A 21412-nucleotide genomic window follows, 5' to 3' on the forward strand; every position below is an offset into this window, starting at 1 on the left:
ACCATCACCCTGCAGAGCCCAGGACACCAGCTGCCCCATGACCACCCAGGTGGCGACAGGTCCCACCACGGCCTCCTGCTCCCCTCCCCCGGGGAATTTTTATTCTCTAGAAGAGTACTACATACACACCAAGAAAATTTGAGAATGACAGAGAAGTATGACAAAGCAGGAACAGAGAAATCGCCCATAATCTTCCCACTTTTAGCATATTAGAATAGTTCCCTATTGCCTTTTCAATGCATTTTTTTCTTAAGACAATCTGTAAATAATTCACTAACCATTTTCCTCACTATATTGTTAGCATCTATTGTCATTGAAAATTATTCCATAAATGATTAAATACCAACAGCTATATTTCACTATCTGGATAATTTATACTTACCCAGTTGTCAGTTGTCTTTTAAATCTTTTTTGGGGGGTGGGGGCAGCTTTTGAGCCCACTGAAATAAAAAAAAATTAGACTTTGGCCAGGTATGGTGCTCATCCCTGTGATCCCAGCACTTTGGGAGGCTGAGGCAGGATTCCTTGAGGCCAGGAGTTCAAGACCAGCCTGGTCAACATAGTGAGATCTAGTCTCTATCTGAAAAACTTTTTAAATAAATTTAAAAATTAAAAGACTTTTTTTTTTTGGCCAGGCACAGTGGCTCACACCTGTAATCCCAGCACTTTGGGAGGCCGAGGCAGGTGGATCACCTGAGTTCAGGAGTTCAAGACCAGCCTGACAAACATGATGAAACCCTGTCTCTACTAAAAATACAAAATTAGCCAGGTGTGGTGGCACATGCCTGTAATCCCAGCTACTCGGGAGGCTGAGGCAGGAGAATCACTTGAACCCAGGAGGTGGACATTGCAGTGGGCTGAGATTACGCCATTGCACTCCAGCCTAGGCAACAAGAGCGAAATTCCATCTCAAGAAAAAAAAAATAGATTTTTTTTCTCTTTCTAATGTGGCCATAGACATCTATCTCCAAGTATAAATATTTGCGTATATTTTTAAATGTTTCCTCAGGACAAATATCCATCTTGATATGGCACTTGATACAGTTCCTGACAAAGGCAGGCAGAGCCAGATAAAAACCTTTAGAAACCCTAAGCATCAAAAAACTATCAAAATCCTTCCATGTAAGTCTTAATACAAAACAACCTAACAATTATATGACACTGCACGCTTTCCTTTGTAGTAGTAACAGGAGTAAAAATTCATGATTATCAGAAATCTGTTTCTTCTGCTAGCCCAGAAGCTCCCCAAGCACAGGGACACTATCCCCTGTGCTCTGTCATTCCTAGAGGGATGAGCGGGTCACCAAAGTACCGATGAGAATGTGAAAGACAAAAACTGTTAAATCAGAGTCCTCCAAACACCAACTCACCTCCTGCCACCCCAACTTCACGATCAGCAGCAGAACTCATATCCACATCAGTTCCATTTATTCTTTGTACAAATATTTTACAGTTTTATTTTTAAATCATTTACACATATTCATACAAAGAAAAATAAATTTCAGGATGGAATCTTGGGACCATGGTAGTTTAAAAAAAAAAATCTCTCTGATCATTAGCTACTGAAGACAAGGCAAGAGGCTTAGCAGTCATTATCTCCCCATGCAGGGGACAATTGGGAAGAATCCAAGCTGCTTCCTCATCTTCCTTCAATCTTCACCTTCCAGAGACAAGATGGGGGAAAGGGATTTTCCAATGCTCTCCCCTAAAAACATTTCAAGAAGTATAGCAAAGGCTTATGGTAACACTGAACCTATTTGCTAGAAATCTGCGAGATTGTAATTTCTGAACCACCTTTCTAGAAGAGTTAACTCAATTCCCATTCACAGGTGCTTCTAAGAGGAGGAGGGTTTGCTGCACTCACCACACCCCCTTCCCACTTGCTCTGTCCTCCCAACGCTCCAGAACAGAGCCCTAGATCTCATATGATCTAGCGCCTCCCTGCTCCCACCTAGCCTCCTTTCACAAGTGAACCTTCCTCCAACCCCACACACCCAGACACTCTGTAGCAACTGGCCCTGGCAGCTCCTGAGGACCACTGTGATGATGACACAGGATTACTGCATCAGCATCATGCTCACAGGGAATCAGAGCTCAGCCAGGAGAGGTCCAAGAATAACAGAACTATGAACACTTCTACCAAAACTCAGCTCTGCTAAGCCAAATCAACAATTCAACCAAACAGGGGAACTCCTAGCACGTCTCACCCCAGGCCATCATCATTAGAGGCGCACAGCAAATGACCCTCCTAGTTACACTGCCCGAGGAAGCTGGACTATTATCAATTCCCAGTAAAAGGGAGGGAAAGGACAGACATTACAAATGTGGTAGACCCTACCAGAAACGGCAGCTGATGACAACAGTTACCCTAAATCATTGGGTCCTACCCAAAAAGCAGCACCAAGAAAAGGCATGATGAGCAGAGAGATCTGTAGCTGGATGTACAGCCCTTGAATTACCAAGGGACTCAGAGATAATGCAGCTCATTTTCCCACAATTATGCAGGAACTAGAACACAGACTACCCACCCCTACGTTGAGGCAGTTCCTGAAAGGTCGTACCGCTTATGGTCATCAGCCCATCCCCTTGGTAGGCCCATTTGGGGAGAAGGAATCACATCCAGAGCGGGGACCCCTCCAGTGGACACTCACAGGGCAGCCCATCCCACTGTCACTGGGGCAGGCCAAACATAGTTAGGAGGGTGGACAGATCCCGGGCATCAGCTGCACCATAGGCATCGCTCTGGCCTAACATAGACAATGCCAAACGCAGGGTGCTCCAGATGTTCTCCGACATGGCGCCTCCTTCACCCCGAGGGCCCCGGCTTTTCCTCTGCATGTTCAGGGCCTCCAGAAAGTGCTCTACAGCCTCCCTATAAGGAAGAAGAGGAATGAGAGCTGGTACTGAACAACAATGGAAGGAAGCAGGTCAGCTAGCAGCAGGAGAGAGAGAAAGCTGGGCTGGCTAGCCAAACAGGATCTGAGAATGAGGAGCTAGGGCCACAGGCAAGGAGAAAAAGTTCATTCATTCATTGCTTAGTAGTTACTCTCACCGGTGAGCACCAAGGTTGATGCAGCTGATGCCCAGATTATAGCGGGACCGGATATAGCCAGGTTGGAGCTCGAGGGCCCGGCGGTATGCAGCTACTGCTTCTTCACTCTGGTTTCCATTGGCCAAAGTGGCCCCTAGCTTATTCCACAGCAAATAGTCCTGGGATAGGGATGCAGAAGGGAAAGGAACAGCTCAACTCAGATCAAATTCTGCCCATTACTTCTACTGCTTCACTACTCTGTTTAGCTAACGTTTCATCCCATTCCATTCTCAACAGTTCACTGTGAGTTGCTACAACGTAACCCCTCTCACCCTATGCCGACTCCCTTATATCCAGATGACCCTAGACTCCCACCCTTGTTTTCTCAATCCTCCCAAGGCAGTCAGTGCATGGAACACTGGAATGAAATACCCCATGACTCCAAAAGTCTGAACAAATTATTCTTTTTTGTGGCAGGGGGCAGGGTCTTGCTATGTTGCCCAGACTTGATTTGAACTCCCAGGCTCAAGTGATCCTCCTACTTTAGCATCCCAAGTAGCTGGGACTACAAGCATGCACCATCAAACACCCAGCTTCCCAATAAATGATTCTTCAATAAAGTACAGAATCATGTCCCACTTCCGTTCCTCTCCTAGGCTCACATTGGGACGAACACTGAGGGCAGCTGTGAAGCAGTCCACAGCCTTGTCATACTCCCCACTCAGGTTGAAAAGGACTCCCAAGCCACACTGCACATCAGGGTCAATGGAGGTAGGGTCCAGCCGCACAGCTGCCAGGAAGAGCTCTTTCACTTCAAGAAACAGGGAGCTGGATGAAAAGGAAAAGAAACACAAAAAAAGTAGGTAGATGAATGTCTATATTTCCATTCCTCCAAAATTAATTCCTTCACTGGTCAATCATATCTACAAGATTCATCAATCTATCAGTCATCCCTTCTACTCTCAAAGTTCAATGTAAAAACCTGTTTTTCTATTTCATCCTAGTACTGAACTGTACTTTCCCAGCCCACTCTCAAGACCCTTTGGTCTCAATCTATCCAAACTTCCAAAATCAAGGCCACCCTCCTACTGGGACTTAGGTTACTATAATTCCTCATCCTAGGGACCCCTCATACTCACTCAGACAACAGAGACCCCAGGATACGCTTGCTGGGGCCCAGTCCTGCCCCACCAGCCCCTTCTTTGGCAGGTGTCACCAGATGGGCATAGGCTGGTGTGTAGCGCAGCCAGTCCCGCAGGGTTTCACAGGCCTGTCGCTGCAGGGACTCATTGGTGAAGCTCACGGCCAGCGCCATCAGTGCTGTCTGGTTATCTGGCTTTAGCTCCAGACACCTGTTTGATCAGGGATGGGCAGACTTGGTATCTGCAATGATACTGGCACATGTGAGCACCCTGAAATCTAAGCCAAGCTTTGAAATGCAGAGTCACAATGACCTCACCTGTGACTCCTCTGACACCTGAGTTAATAGTAAAGTTACAGATCTAGGAGAAAGGGGAAAGTTTTAGCAGCCAAGGAACCAATCAAAGGCCTACAAATAAAATCAAAAGCTGACGAAGTAATGGAACTCACTCCAACCCTCAGAGTTTCACCATAAGAAAACACTCCTGTTAGCACCCAGAAAAAAGACAAGGATCCAGGTCTGGGCTTCTGTCATTCAAAAGGTTATGTGCAGAGCCTTGGAAGCACCTCATCCACACCTTTCAGTGTACTCACCTCCGCAATGCACTGATGGCTAATAGTTCTTGTTCATTCTCTGCCTGGGTGGTACCCAGATACTGCCAAGCCTAGAGGAAAGTTGACAGATTCCATCATCCCATATTCACCTCTCCATTCTCCCTCCCCCTGGCTTCCCCTACTCATCATCTCACTCTCAAGCTCCTATCCTAGGCCATCGCCCAGGCCCTAACCCATCTGCACTACTCTCCTTGGGGCCTTCCTCAGAATGGAGGAAGCAGTCTCTAGTTGGAAATCAGAATATGGAGTCACTCACTTCCATGTGCTTAGGATCCTGCTGCACAGCTGCCTCAAAAAGCAGCACAGCATTTGGCAGATCCCCCTCCTGAAGTCGCCGCAGCCCTTCTTCAAAAGGCTGAGGGTGATCACGCAAGGGGTTCTCCTCCTCAAACTGGTACCCCTACAAGAAAAGCATGTGAGACACCGAATGAGAGAATCGGCACCGTCAAAGCAGCAGGGATGCGAGGAAGACAACCAACAGGCAGAGAAGCTGAGGGCCTCCAAACGGGTTTCTGAATTACTTGCTGGCAAATTCTCCGTATTATAAAAAGCATCTATGACAACAAGTAAAATCATTTGGTATCAGGCTCATGCTGCCATCTCCTGTTCACAATACCTGGAAAGCTAGGCAAGTCTAGAAACTCATCCATGCTGGAAATAAGCTTATTTTAGGAAGTCTTCACAGGCTGTATTCCCACACCTTGACTTCTCACCACGGGACAGAACATGCTTCTCAACAGGATCTACTTATACTAATGAGATAAACTGTCCCTAGCTATTCAAAGTGCATTTCTTGTTATCCTTCAACAATGTGATAGTGTTTAAAGGAAATGCTGGAGTCCTGCCATTCAAATATAACTCTTACTTAGTTCACAGAGTCTTTGTACACATCAACTAGATAAAACATGTTCAAGCATTTTAGAAATGTTAACTTATTCCCCAACTTCAGTCTTAACAATTATGAATATTAATCTGTATCTGACAGTTAGTGAAAGCTAGATCCCAAAATCCAGATGGCAGAGAATACTTCAGAAAGACACCATTCTCTTTCAGCTGAGGATTTCTCACTTTAGAGAAGAGTTACAATACTATCTGCAAAGCTTTGTCAACTGGCATTTTACACTAGGCAGAGAAGAAATAAGGTAAAGGAGACCTCACTAGTAAGCAGCACAATTTGGGACATGCAAATAAAAAGTCCCTTTTTGGAGAGTAAATACTTACCATCACAAAATACTATACCAGGATGAAAACAAGATGCAAAATACCAGGCAGAGAGGTCTTTTTAAATGCAGTTAAGAATAAATTCAAATAAAACTGTACGAAATAAAGGCATGAGGCCCTTTTTCATTATTATTATGAAACTGATAAAGAATCAAAAACACTTAACTCTTACAAGCAAAGTTCTAAGTCATGATCAGATGTAAATTATTTGTCACAAATAAAAATTAGATAATTACAACAGGGGTTTAACAAGAGAGATATATTATAGATTTGAGACAAATGTATAAAAAGTATATTTATATTGAAAACAAGTTTGTTTTTGGACATCTCTGTACAATATAAAAACTCAGAAGGCGAAAAATGACACTAGTCCAATGATCAGCAAATTTTTTCTATGAACGGCCAGATAATAAATATTTCAGGCTGCGTGGATCTGCTGCAACTACTCAGCTCTACTGTTATAGTGAAAAAGCAGCCAGACATAAGTCAACAAATGAGCATGGCTGTCTTCCAATAAAATTTTATTTATGAACACTAAAATTTGAATTTTATATAATTTTCACTTGTCACAAAATCTTACTCTTCTTTTGATTTTCTCCAACCATTTAAAAATGTTAAAACCATTCTCAGCTAGTGGATCATTAAAAACACAAAGATTTATTCCACCAGCCAGTTTGCTGACTCCTGCCCTAGACTATTAGAATTCAATAAAATAAATCTTTCTATGTTCAACCTCAACTATTGTTCATCATCAATATATGTTTTAAGCCACTCTACAGAAAAGAGATTACTGTCATCTATGATGGAATTTCCTAATAAAAGTAATTCTTGCCTCTCAGAGCTATTGAGAACATCGAATGGGAATATTCACCAATATCTTACCAAAAAGCTTAAAATATTATCTGTAAACAGCTATGGCCAGGTGCAGTGGCTCATACCTGTAACCCCAGCCCCCTGGGGAAGCCAAGGGGGACAGATCATCTGAGGCCAGGAGTTCGAGATCAGTCTGACCAACATGGAAAAACCCCTTCTCTACTAAAAATACAAAATTAGCCAAGCATGGTGGCACATGCCTATAATCCCAGTTACTCCGGAGGCTGAGACATGAGAATCACTTGAATCAAGGAGGCAGAGGTTGCAGTGAGCTGAGATCATGCCACTGCACTCCAGCCTGGGCAACAAGAGTAAAACTCTGTCTCAAAAAAAAAAAAGCTATTATCCTCATTGCTCTGGATACTTCCTTAAGATATGATGGCCTATATATGACAGCCAGGAGTGACATGAATGCTCTTCAGGTGTCTTCATCAGATAACACAACAACTCAATGCCACCATCTAGCAACCACAGGATTCTCTAAGTTTCCTCTTATCATGCTATCTATTCTCCTTGAGGTCTTATCAACTGCTGATCAAAGAGGAATTTTTCAAAACTAGAATATTTGCTCAGATGATAGAAAAAGAGTACTCTGGAGGATCCCTCAGCAATCCACAGAACACAGGATAAGCTTGGCATCACTGTTGCATCCTGAAAAGCCAAATCCAAATCAAAGGCCAATCATTTTATCTGATACTTGGTCTGCTCCAAAATCTCATAGAATCAAATTGCAGAAATGATCACTACAAAGAATTTGTCCCATCACAGAAACTTCTGTTTTATCATAATAGCAGATTAATATCTGCCTCAGCTGCAATGTAAATTGCCTATGAAAATTTAAGGGCTATCAATAAATAAATAGTACATTCAAAGAGACCCATGAATTTATTTAACAATCAAGAGTCAAATCCACTTTGTTTTTTAAAAGTGCTATTGACATGGAATTCAATATTAACTTAAAGCCAGATACCATCTGACTTGCTTACTGCATCATTTTTTATTGTTTTTTTTTGAGACAGTCTCACTCTATTGCCAGGCTGGAGTGCGGTGGAGTGATCCCGGCTCACTGCGACTTCCATTTTCCAGTTTCAAGCGATTCTCCTGCCTCAGCCTCTCGAGTAGCTGGGACTACAGGCACACACCACCATACCCGGCTAATTTTTTGTACTTTTAGTAGAGACGGGGTTTCACCATGTTGGCCAGGATGGTCTCAATCTCTTGACCTCATGATCCGCCCGCCTCGGCCTCCCAAAGTGCTGTAATGCAAGTATTTATAATCCTAATTTTCAAATATCCCAATGTATCAATGATATCAAGTAGGGCTCAAGAATCTACAAACACAGTTTTAAAGTTTTTAATTAAAAAATGTATTCTGGCCAGCATGTCATAAATATGAGAGTAATAAATGATGAAAGAAAATGCTGCTCATACAAAACTACTATTACATCAACATGTATTAAAAGCATGGACATTTTAATCCCAGCGCTTTGGGAGGCCGAGGCGGGTGGATCACGAGGTCAAGAGATCGAAACCATCCTGGTCAACATGGTGAAACCCCGTCTCTACTAAAAATACAAAAAATTAGCTGGGCATGGTGGTGCGTGCCTGTAATCCCAGCTATTCAGGAGGCTGAGGCAGGAGAATTGCCTGAACCTAGGAGGCGGAGGTTGCAGTGAGCCGAGATCGCGCCATTGCACTCCAGCCTAGGTAACAAGAGCGAAACTCTGTCTCCAAAAAAAAAAAAAAAAAAAGCATGGACATTTTTACCTAAAATGTATAACTTTCCATTTAAAAGTTGATGGGGCCTATGTGACTTATCAAATTGTTAATACAAAATAATAAAAGTATTATCTATGATATTTCCTTCAGTTCTTCCTTATCAAAATTAGATAAATGAACTCATATTCTGGTGAAATACACAGCAAGGTTCCATCTGTCTTTTCCCTTGCATCACACAGGATAGTTAGAAAAATTCAGATCAGACTGGAATAATAAGCAAAATCATATTTTTCCTAATACTGTTCTTCACTGGCTCTCAAACCCTAGCCTTTATCTGAACTGCATCCTCCAGTCTTTGCACAGCTCCCTTATTACATCAAGATCCATCTCCAGCATGCTGCTTTGCATCTCAGGCCCTGGTCCCAGCCCCAGAATCCTTTGCCATCCAGATCTGAGCTGAGAAAAAGACATCACTACTCACCTCCCCAGTTTGTTTTGCCTTTTTTCAAAACCAAGCAATTCTTTCCCCTCTTCATGCTTCAACTCAGGAGCTCAATTATTAAACACATCCCAAAATACCCTACAACCCACAAGCAGATTTGTCTTTTAGTGAGACCCCAGAAGTAATACATGCTTCTAAGTCAACAGCATATGCTATATGCAAAATGCAATCATCTTTCATACTGACTACTAGGAAATTTTCCTAATATTTTAAGTTACTTAATATAAATTCTTTGAAAACCCTAAATTAGGGCAAGTGGCTAGTACCTATAAGAGATCAGAACTTAAAATGAACATATGAGTTTAAAAAGTAAACAGATATTAAGATGTAGAGGCAGAGGTATAGTCTATCCACTAATACTCCCTACAAAGGAGTCAGCAGTCTTCTCAAAAAGTTCCCAATCCGACCTCCAAGCAGAGCTACTTCCACTGTGCTCTTAATGTACCATGTGCAAACCTCCTTCATAGGTGTTATGTCACTGGACTGTTATTATTTGACAAGAGTAGTCTCATTAACATCTATATCCCAAGAATAAAGTATACACTCAATCACTGAAGGAGAACAAGAGCAAGGGAATGTTTCAGACTTCTTTTCATGGAAAGGGACTCAAGAAAATACTTAAAAGCACCCTTCAAATTCAGGATTAACGGAAAGACATTAAAAAGAAGGAAGTTCTGGAACCTGAAAGGTAAGAACTAAGAGTTTTTACCTTACCTTATCATAGGTAGCTGACGTAAGGTCATCATAGTCAGAGAGCCAGGGGTGAGCCTCAGCATCCCGTTTTGCCATCTCCTCCAACTCTGCCTGCAACTTGTCCCAGAAATCGACATCAGACTGTAAGGAAGGGAAGGCAGATAGAAAAAGGAGGTCCATTATGACCACCCCACCCTACTCTCAGCCCTGCTGGGACTGATTCCCTAAGGCAGCAGTTCTTGAATTTCAACATGTTTAAGAATCATCTGAAGAACTTTTCAAAAATGCAGATGCCAGATGGGCGTCGTGGCTCATGCCTGTAATCCCAGCACTTTGGAAGGCCAAGGTAGGCGGATCACCTGAGGTCGGGAATTCGAGACCAGCCTGACCAACACAGAGAAACCCTGTCTCTACTAAAAATACAAAAAATTAGCTGGATGTGGTGTTGCATGCCTGTAATCCCAGCTATTCAGGAAGCTGAGCCAGGAGAATCGCTTGAACCTGGGAGGCAGAGGTTGCAGTGAGCTGAGATCACACCATTGCACTCCAGCCTGGACAACAAGAGTGAAACTCCATCTCAAAAAAAAAAAAAAAAAAAAAGCAGATGCCCAGATCCTTTCCCCAGATACTGATTTAGTAGTCTGGGGTGATGTCCAGAACAGTTTTACTCTTGTTGCCCAGGTTACAGTGCAATGGCACGATCTCAGCCCACTGCAACCTCCACCTCCCGGGTTCAAGCAATGCTCTCCTGCCTCAGCCTCCTAACTAGCTGGGATTACAGGCATGCACCACCACACCCAGCTAATTTTGTATTTTTAGTAGAGACACGGGGTTTCTCCATGTGGTTCAGGCTGGTCTTGAACTCCTGACCTCAGGTGATCCACCCACTTTGGGTTCCCAAAGTGCTAGGATTACAGGCATAAGCCACCGATACACCTGGCCCAGAAATCTGCATTTTTGAACAGCACCTACCCCATCCCCAGGCATCTCTGACACAGATGATACAGTTCCACTATGAAATACAATTTGCATCATTTTTGATGTTCATACATTCACTCACTCCAAGGAGTGTTTTCTTTTGGGGTGTCTGCTCCAGCACTATCTGCTCTCACCTCTATAGCTGACTTGGCTCGTTCAAACTCCATATCAAGGGCAGATGTGTTTACTGGTCTTGTGAACTGGTCAACCCAGGCATCTGATGTACTCTGTGACAAAGAAAGATGATCAGTACCACCACCACCAACCTTCTACCCATCAGACGCACACTAACTACCCGCTAAACACCACCAACCTGGGCACTTCTGAGAAAAACATTATCAGAATCTCTTTCCCACCCACTCGGAACCTGGATGCTATCAAGACAAGCTGGCCTTAAAATCCCTTCCCCATATGGGACCACTGACCACTACACCCATGGCCTGGGGCATCACCTGGCTTTGAAGTGCAACTGCAAAGTGACAATGTCCTACCTGCTGCTGTATAAACTCTGCTGCCCACTGTTCTGCCTGAGCTCGGCCCGACCCTGCACCGGACTCCAGGGACACCTGCCCTTCGCCAATCTGCCGCACGAATTTCAGGAACTGGGGCACAGAGACACACATAGGCCACTTGGGAAAGGACTTCCAGGTGTGCACTCTCAACCATGCCCAAGAGGGTCCTGTACTCATCCCTCCCCTGACCATCTCTAGCTGCAAATAAGATATGCTAAAGACCCTAAAAGAAGTCACAAGCAAAAAGAAAGGGATTTCTAGCTCTAAAGACTTGAAAAGGCATCAGAAAAAAGAGTAGGCAAGGAGATGAGGGAATGAATACTAGAAGGAAGAGGCAGGATCTTAAGTCTCTGTTTACAGACAGGAAGGAATAGACCTCGGATCTCTTCTCTTTCTCTAAACAAAACTGGGGTAAAAGAAGCAAGATTCTTGCCTTCTAAGACCAGCTCTGCTGGGCAAAGCAGCAGAGGGATGTGGCTCACCTCAGAGTTAGCCAATTTGGGATCATCCACTTTGGCCACAAAGTCACTGGCCATGTGCTGCAGATCCTCCTCAGGCTGATATTCATCACACCTGGAACCGGTAAGAACTAATTTTACACATTAGTCTGCCACCACCTTCCCCATGCTACTCCCTACTCCTAGCCCATGACAATGACAGTTCCTACAGGGGAACTCCATTCTCTTGCTGACAACCTACAAACTTCAATTTGCATTAAAGAAGGACATCTGGGTAGGAGTGTGAAAGTACATGCTTTTACCTCTCCCTTTCCCAAACATATCTTTGCATACAGATGGGATGGTAGCAGCCTCAAAATTAAGAAGGGAACAAGGTAAAATTATGAACTTTAAGATGAAGTTATGAACTTCATATAGGATACTTAGGATTCTTGATATTTATATATTTATTTACATATATATGTATATTTTAAAACAACCTTAAAAATCCCCCCTCCTATATAGAGCTGATCTGTATATATATGTGTATATGCATGTATATATACATGTATGCATACATGTATAACATGTCTATGTGTATATGTATACATGTGTATGTGTATATATACATGCATATGTGTGTGTGTGCACATGCGTGTGCTTTTGTTTTTTTAAAGACAGTTTCCCTACCTTGCTTGGGCTACACTTGACCTCCTGGGCCCAAGCAATCCTCCCACCTCAGGCACACAACCACCGTGCCCTTGACTACATTTCAACCATAAATTCACAGGAGTAATAATCCAAGGGGAAATCTTAAAGAATAAAGTAAGTTGGCTTGAGAACATGGAGGGAGAAGGTTAGAGGAGGCTGGGAAAACTGTCCATACTTCTTTTTTTTTTTTTTTGGCTTTTTTTTTAATTGTATTTTAGGTTTTGGGGTACATGTGAAGAACATGCAAAATTGTTGCACAGGTACACATGTGGCAGTGTGATTTGCTGTCTTCCTCCCCTTCACCTATATCTGGCATGTTAGGGCCACCCTTGCCGAGGCAGTTCTAACATGTCCATACTTCTTTCACAGGATTTGGAAAGAGGCAGCTGGACTCACCAGCGAGCGGAGGCTGTTCCCTCAGGCTCTCCCAGCCACAGCTTCTCCTCTGATTGCTCCAAGTATTCCTCAGCCCAGCGAGCGGGGGACACAGACAAGGGGTCTGCAAGGAGCAGAGATGTGAGGAAATCACACGGGTTCATTCAGTGTGGGATCAGGGAAAGGGAAAGATACTTACACTCAACTGATCCTCTTAGCCACCCTCTTTCCCTCACAAACCCCTGGTCAGAAGAAAACACTACTAAATTTTCAACAGCCTCAATATCCAACCCATTCTCAAAGAGCCTGGGGCAGAAATTTACTGAGAGTTGGGAACAGGAGACCAAATAAGGAGACTCAGGAAAGAATTAAGAACCAAACTCTTTTTCTTGAAGTATAAGATATTTCAATAAGAAACAGTAAGCAGAAGGGCTTTCACTTTCCTCAAAAGTACAGCAGGGAACCAGTAAGGAGTGAAGGGAACACAGAAGAGCTCCTGTTTCCTAACCAAGCCTCTAGTCTGTTCTCCCTCTACCCAGAGTTCACACAATCCCTGCCAAAGGAGCCTTATTTCATTGTAATTTGCTTAACAAGAGAATCAGAGAAGTGAAATGCTAGGTTAGAATTAAAGATACATGGGTCTGCTCTTCCCTATGGATGTTTGGTGCATTTTTTCATTTTTTAATCAAAATGTAATATGTAAATATGAAACTATATAATGTCTACAAAACTTAAGTGTACAGCTCAATTAACTTCAACATATGAATACACTCACATAACCCCCACCTGGATCAAGATACAGAATGTTTACAGTTCCCTCACAGGCTCCCTCAGCCCCCCAACCCCCCAGAAGTAAACACTATTTGGACTTTTCTCACTTTTGATTATCTTTGAGTAGCTATGTTTTTTAGTCTAATTCTAGAAATTGTCTCAGAAGCTCTAGTGACAAAGGGCACTGCTGCAACATCAGAATGAACCTATCAAGGCAACAAACTCAATGAGGGTGTTGAACTGTTTTTCAACCTCCAGGACTTTGCCCTTACTATCCTGAAGCCAGAAAAAAAGCAAGAAGACTGACTGTGGTTCCTAAAGAACAAGGAAACAAAGAGAAGGCATAAGCCACAGTGCTGTTTCCTTCTGCCCTGTGTCGAGAACTAATTTTACTCCTTAGTCTGCCACCACCCTCCCCATGCTATTCCCCACTCCTGGCTGTGACAATGACAGTTCCCAAGGGGGAACTCCACTCTCTTGTTGAGAACCTACAAACTCCAATTTACATTAAAGAAGGACGTTTGGGCAGGAGAGTGAAAGTACTAGCTGGTAATAGTAGTCTTTGTCCCTGATTTCAAGATCTGACTGCCCTTGCTTTTAACAGTGAGAAGGTAGACTTACCCCTTCAGTATTAAAGTACAACATCTTCTACTCCATTTTAACTGAGACTTTGCCTGAATAATGTCAACAAAGTGGTCTCAAAATCTGAGCAGAAAATGTCAAAATGTGAAAAACAAAGGATTAAGACTCTCAGAATACACCTAATTATAAATAATTACAAATTACTTATTACATTATATATAATACATAATGTAATAAGAAATATTTTTTGACCATAGACCCATCTCTTAATTTCAAAGATTCTCAAAAATTATAAGCAGATTCTGCTCACTAGCTCTTACAGGAAGCATTTCTCTTCCATTTGCCCCAACTAGACTGCTGGCTCAAGTGTGGAGACAGAAAGGAGATGCTTAATACACAAACAGACTTTAAGACCTCCCAGTTCCTTACTTCCATTCTGTTGAAAAATAACTACTCCCTCTCCTCAACTCTCCAACCACTCCTAACTCTCAACCAGAGTGTTTTGCAAAAGCATACTCTGGCCATAAGTGCTCCTCAAATTCACAGAAACGTTTCAAATTCCTATGAAATGGTCCTCTCAAGGACAAAAAAACAACAGAAGAAATACAAAGCATCTCTGTATTTGTACAACAGATATGAGGACTTAACAATAGATAGGAGGCAAATCAGAAAAAAAACATCACAGAGATGAGAAAAGCCTTCCTCAAATACCTATAATTCGGTATTTGGCCATAAAAGCCATAAGACCCAGAATTTTTTGGCATTGGGAACCTGCTCCAACAAAAGAGTCAAATAACCAAAAGAATCAAACAGTAACACAATGCCTTCACAATCTTTTTTGAGAAATTCCTACAGAAAATCAGATCCATGTGGATACATCTGAAATCAAAGCAACTAAGGCCTAAAGAGGGGATGTGACTGCCTGAGGTCATAAATTAGTACAGTTAGGACACCCTAGACACCAAATATCCCACTCAAAATGTGCGCCTCATATAATTTCTCGTTGTTTACTCATTCCTTCTAGGCACATCTTCCCCAAGCTCAAAAGTCAAAAACTCAGAACTTGCTACCCTTACTGATGAAAGTTTCTGTGTCTGCTAAATAGCAGCACTGTGGAGAAGAACACAGGTTCTAAGGTCAGCCTACCCACATTTAAATCCCAACTCCATCACTTATTCACTGTGCATCTTCAGATAACTCAACTTTCTTAAGTTTCCCTGTCCTTATCTTTAAAGCAGAGATAACAGGTTACCTCACAGGGGTTGCTGTGAAGACCAAAGCACATAGTAACAAATGTTAGCTATTATCATTAGTTTGCTCATGGCAAAAGCATAATGAAAGCAGAAAACATCACAATGAGATTGTTATTCCAAAGCCTCTCCTCCACCATCCAGAAAAGATCTGTTGCCAATCATCTTCTGCACTGCTGTCCATGGCCTTTCCCATGAAAAGTGCAGGTTTATCTCTCACGATTACCATATGAACCTCACATACCATGTCAACTGAGGCTGTCTAAATTCAAGAACCCTGAAAGATGTGTCCTTGATTTTGATCTGTGCATAACTGTTGTGTAAAATGTTGCCACTGGAGGAGACTGGGTTAAGGGTACACAGAACCTTCCTACATACTTCTTTTTTTTTGCAACTTCCAATGAAACTACTTCCAAATAAAAAATTTAAATTTAAATAACAGCTGCAAATTTCCTTTCAAACTTGATTTTGACTTAACAATGGAGATTTTAAAATAAGAATTTAAAGAATATAACCTTCTTTTATCTCAAAATCTAGTATAAAGCCATAGTTAACCTATAAAATTGATATATCAGCCACAAATGCTATAATTTAAAATGGCAGATAATTTTAAAAGTCAGTTACTACAAAATCAACTCCTTTCCTTAAGCTTTTTCTCCCAGATCTCAATTCATTCATTCAATACCAGAGGCCTACTACATGCAAAGCAATATACTACTCCAATAAGACATTTTTATGAAGGCAGACTCCAAACAGCGCAACTCCCCTTCTAAGGTTTGCATGTCCTCGTCTCTGTGAAAGGCACAATTCCAAAAGACTGTACAAAATCGAAGTGCTCTACTACGAGAATTTAACCGGTGAGACAGGTCCAACATGTTCTTCTAAAGTTGTTTTTCATTTACAAGTTAAGGAAGATTTCACTGGTTGCACGCAATTCAGGGAATTATAACAAAACTTTCATCCATCTCAATGCTCATAATAGCAATTATTTTTTTTTTTGAGTTATCAAAAATGACTAATGCCCACATTACAACAGAAGCCTCTCTGTGATAAGAGATAGAACTTAAGTCTAAGGTTTATGTGAAAAACTGAGTTTCTGCCTAGGAGAGGGTCTTTGCTATGGTTCAGATTTTAACTTGAGGCAATTCCACAAAGAATCTCAATTTGAGGGTGGGTGCAGTGGCTCACACTTGTAATCCCAGCACTTTAGGAGGCTGAGATGGGTGGATTACTTAAGGTCAGCAGTTCAAGACCAGCCTGGCCAACATGGTGAAACCCTGTCTCTACTAAAAATACCAAAATTAGCCAGGCATGGTGGCACATGTCTGTAGTTACAGCTACTTGGGAGGCTGAGACAGGAGAATCCCTTCAACTGAGGAGGCAGAGGTTGCAGTGAGTGGACACGGGCACCACTGCATTCCAGCCTGGGCAACAGAGCAAGACCCTGCCTCAAAAAAAAAAAAAAAAAAAGAATCTCAAGAGCCACACAGACATGAGTTTGAATATCATCCCTGTTATTCAATTATTTTGCACCAGTATTTAACTTTTCCAAATCTCAGTCTCCTCACCTATAAAATGGGGGAGACTATCCACCTGGTAACTGTTACTGTGAAGTTCTAATGAGCTTAGACGATAAAGTGCTTAGCACTATTAACAAAGCCAAGAGCACCTGCTGTTCTACCTTAACTCCAACTTACAGGTGGGAAGAGACAGGTGATAAAAGCAACCCACGACTCTTATTAAAGGTAAGTTTTGTTTTTAGATTTGGAGTTTTTCTCTTGTGTGTGAAGAAGTCCATCTTAAACATGGGCCTCCGTCACACACATTTGTCCCTGATCAGATAGGCGTAGGGTAAGATGAATCAATCCTAAAGGACGCAAGGAGCAATGGATGCTCTCAAGAAAAATCAAGCTGAGACCTTGAAGTCTGTAGCAAAGCAAGAAAGGGCATAAATTAAAATGGTGCGGGTAGATACCAATTCACTCACTTTAATCATCTCAGAAAAATTTAGAACCATGATGACATGACTCCCTGAGATCCCGGAACTTTGTAACTTTCTCCATGTGTATCTCTCGTTATTCTTGATTTCTTAAACTGGAAAAAGGCTAACTTTTGAGAGCAATCAGGAAGAGGAAAGCTGAAGAGACTGCCTTTCCCCCATGTCACTGATTAGATAGGCTTAGGGCAAGAAGAATCAATCATAAAAGATGCAAGGAACAATGGATGCTTTCAAAGAGGAAAAACTAGGCTGAAGAACTTGAAGTCTGTAGCAAAGCAAGAAAGCATAAATTGCAGGCCTGGCAGTAGGGCATCACAGTTAAGGCCACAGGGTCAGGAATCATCCAAATCCAGGGTCAAATCCCAACTCTACCACTGACAAAGTTGTGCAACCTTGGGCAAGTTACTTACCTCTAAGCCTCAATTTTCTTATCTTTAGTTCTAAAAACAGTAACTACTTCTAGGGTTCTCATGGAGATGAAGTAGATAATACATTCAAAGCATGTAACACAAGGCCTAAAACATGACTATCATTATTAATTTTTATTATCAGCATCACAGTATGGTCTTTACTTTCTAAAACCATATACGTCAGGCCCTTGAACTTCACAACAACACTGTCCGAGGCCCAGTTCTGTTCAAAATGACTTGATGCCAGAATCCCAGGTGCTGTAGTGAATATTCTCTTCCTCGGCAACACTGCCATCCATCCAATCTGTAGATCCTCTCCACCAAACCAGTGATAAAGTTCCAGTTAACAAAAAGACCAACCTAACTCTGTTCTCTATCCAAAATCTCTTATGCAGTTCAAAGCCAGTACTCTGTTTAATATACATTTCATTCCCTGTTATCACCTAAGAGAAATTGAGTGCAGCAACCTAACCCTCTAGAAATTAGTCATGAGGCCAGAAAAATGATAATCACACTATACCCTGAACAGGGGAAGGATAAAGAATTCTGCCCCATAGAAACCAGTATAGATTTTCCCATAACAAGCTTCACCTGTAACTTCAGAGATGAATTCTTGGGACCAGTCAGTCTCATTATAATCCTGAGTTACATCCACAGCATCTCCAGCTGCAAGAAACTCCTGGGCCCAGTTCTCAGACAAGGCCAAGTCTGCCACACCAGGGGCTTAAAAGAGAGAGAGAAAAAAAAACTAAGAAAGAAGAAATACATACCATTCCATCATGCCGAAAGAACCCTGAGTACACGTGAAAACATTCTGTTCCTTTTGTTTCCTTCTGCATGTCAGTTCCCCAATGCTAGCAGAATCCAATGGAACCCCCTTTCTTGGCTCTGGCTACACAGAAATTGATCTCCCCTCCCACAACACTCTGGACTCACCTCTCTGGGGAGCCTGACGGAAGTTTGACTGTTCAATCTGCTGCATCTCAGCCAGGAGGTCATCCATCTTGAAGGTCTGAGGGGCACGGGACACAAGGGGTGCATTCTGGTCCTGCAGGAATTCAGCCACCAACTGCCAAAAGAGAAATGGTGAAATGAACCCACGGGGTTAGGGGGCCCCAGCAAGAGACAGGACCCACTGGAGGGGGATCCCAATGTCAGATACAAGGAAAGCAAAACAAAGAAACTGGAGACACATAAAGAGAAATTGTCTTCCCCAATGTCAGATACAAGGAAAGCAAAACAAAGAAACTGGAGACACATAAAGAGAAATTGTCTTCCCATAGATTTCGAAGCACAAAAAAATACATTTGAAAACAAGCAGGCAATCTCATTTGGTCAGGAAAGCCCAAAAATTGAAATGGGGTAAAGTAAGTTTAAAGGTAAAAACACAATGGGCAAGAGAAAAATGGGACTGGAAAGAGACTGGTCTATTTACCTCATCTTCAGAAGCTACTCCCAAAGGCTTGGAGACCTAAGAGAGAAACAAAGAGAAGCAAAATGGTGCAGTTCCTCTATAATGAGGGGTTGATGAAGACCACAGACATCTGAGCCTCAGTTTCTTCATCTATAAAATACTTGCCTTTATTCAAAGATGCACAGGGTTTTCTAGTGTTTAGTAAACGCTAAGTGGCAACTACTATGACTTGCAACACAATAGAGAAAGCAGTAATACCAAGATGTACAAAGAGCCCCGCCACCTCAGACCACCACCTGGGCTTTCCACCTGAACACTCACTGCCTCAGAGGCTGGGGCTCCGGGGGGCCAGGGGCCAGGCCTCAATCCCTCCTGCCGAAGGGCCTTGTCTTGGGTGAAGTGCCCGGCCAGCTTCATGAGCGGGTTGGCACCCCCACATTCGGCCTCCACCAGCTCCCGCATTGCCATGGTGACCGCCAGCTCCCTGATGGACACAGGATATTTGGAACCGAGGTACCAAAGCCAGACCCTTCCCGGACCCACAACTCTGCTCGTATCTGAGGAAGGCACACAGACGTTTGCCCCACACGGGTCAGCCTGCCGGCCGCTGGCCACCCTCCATCCCTGCCTCTTTTGCTGGGACCCCCACCTCTGCTAGGAGTTCGAGGGAGGTCGGTACTCTCTCCGGCCGCCCTCCTCAGAGACCACCGCTTCCAGCCCGCGCCTCTGCAGCGGCCTCAACGACTACGGTCTCAGGGGCTGGGGAACCACTAGCTGCCCCCCACAAAGGGGCCTGGACCCCGGGGGACTACGGGGACGCTTCAACAACCGGGCTGGATGGGGACACTGGCCCGGCAAGGGAGAGTGGGAAAACAGCCCGACCATGCCTAGGACCCCGCAGCCCCAGCACGCGGGGAGCACGGCGGGAGGGCATTCCGTCTCCCTAAGTCACCAGAGTCCTTCCCCCGGCTCGGCCCGGACTCTCCCGCGCTCCCCACTGCCCATCTCCCGCGCCCTGCTGCCGCTCCGGCCCCGCCCCTGGGACCCGCGAGGCCAAGGCAAGGGTGAGAAAGGCCCAGGGACGCGGCCCCTTGGCCCCTTGGGGGTCCCGCCCTCACCGCCGCCCGCCGCGCCGCACGACCCGCCGGGGCACCAGGTGCGGGCTTGGGGGAGGGGAGAAGAAGGGGGCGAGGAGCCAGGAGGCGGGGCTCAGGCTTAAAGGGGCAGTGACTGCCCCACGGCGGCCGAGGCCCTGCGGAAGCTGTCTGAAGGGGCGGGGCCTTAAGACTGCGTCGCAGCCTGACCGGAAGAGCCATGAGTCTTAAAGGGGAAGAACACCTTAGAGAGCAGGTCTTAGAGAGTCGCCTCTTGGAACCCTCAAAAGGCTACGGGCCCTAGGATTTGTTTGACGGAAAGCTCAAAGAAGAATGGAGCTAAAAAGGGCTTCCCGGGCTCTCGGGGAATGTCGAAGACGCGAGATCCTAGGCTCAGTAGATCCTGCCTCTTCCCTTGGGCGCATTGTGACCCAAGGGGATTCACTGACCTTTCTGAGCCTCAGTTTCCCCTCTAAAATGGGGCTGGCTAATGTTCCCAAGCCCAAGAAAAAGAAAGGCCCTAACATGAGAGGCTGGGGAGTCCAATCCGAGGCCTTCTTCAGCCTCCTAGGCCTGCCCCCCTTCCAAATAACCCCTAGCGGGGCAGCGTCACTGTCTCCGTGGAGACAGGGGCCCGCCCCCGCCCCCGCCCCCAATCCCTCTCCACCTCTGCATAATGGGGAAAATAGCACTGGATGATGACAAATTCCGGATACCAAAATAGGGTCCAACGCATCCTGAGACCTCGAGCTGGTAACATACAGGGAAGGTGTCCCGTGAGTCACTTCTCTCCCCTCCTTCCTTCCACTAAGTCAACATAGTGGCCTTATTCCCACCACTCCAGGCTGGGAAAGCACAAACATACAAGAAATGCTTTTAATCACGAATAAGACTAAGCCTTAGCACCCCACCCCCACATCTGCCAGAGAATGTGCTCTGCTGTCAAACCTCAAAGTCATTGGAAAACAAATCCTTCTAATCTCACCTAGCTTCAAGACCAAGGAGTCCTAGCATCATGGAGAAGGGCAAGAGGGGCCCAGGGCTGCTGGTAGATGAGCAAAGGTAGTAGTGCCAGAGAACAGAAG

The 21412-nt window shown here is 44.1% G+C and overlaps 2 protein-coding genes across 12 annotated transcripts in view; one reads left to right on the plus strand and one right to left on the minus strand.

The window, feature by feature from the left end:
* The window catches only part of LPCAT3 (lysophosphatidylcholine acyltransferase 3), a 254920-nt gene that overhangs the window by 18968 nt on the left and 214540 nt on the right, over window positions 1–21412 (plus strand). The gene's annotated exons all lie outside the window — the stretch shown is intronic.
* Window positions 1412–21172, minus strand: PEX5 (peroxisomal biogenesis factor 5). Of its 11 annotated transcripts, none has more exons than XM_012472876.2 (16): window positions 21044–21172; window positions 19555–19717; window positions 19255–19290; window positions 18756–18888; window positions 18411–18542; window positions 12829–12931; window positions 11767–11857; window positions 11264–11374; window positions 10907–10999; window positions 9816–9911; window positions 5043–5186; window positions 4766–4836; window positions 4171–4383; window positions 3694–3859; window positions 3053–3210; window positions 1412–2872 (listed from the first exon to the last, which is right to left on the minus strand). In XM_012472876.2, exons 1-16 carry the CDS (start codon window positions 21085–21087, stop codon window positions 2671–2673), a joined length of 1956 nt encoding a protein of 651 aa, XP_012328299.2. In that variant the 5' UTR covers window positions 21088–21172; the 3' UTR covers window positions 1412–2670. The 11 variants fall into 11 exon arrangements, with proteins under 11 accessions (XP_012328299.2, XP_012328298.2, XP_064233556.1 ...); XM_012472875.3 differs by having other exon boundaries at window positions 9816–9935; window positions 21044–21171; XM_064377486.1 differs by lacking the exon at window positions 21044–21172 and adding an exon at window positions 20352–20415.

This window comes from Aotus nancymaae, unplaced genomic scaffold (genome assembly GCF_030222135.1).
Source record: "Aotus nancymaae isolate 86718 unplaced genomic scaffold, 86718_ANA_hifiasm-v0.15.2.pri h1tg000016l, whole genome shotgun sequence".
NCBI lineage: Eukaryota > Metazoa > Chordata > Mammalia > Primates > Aotidae > Aotus > Aotus nancymaae.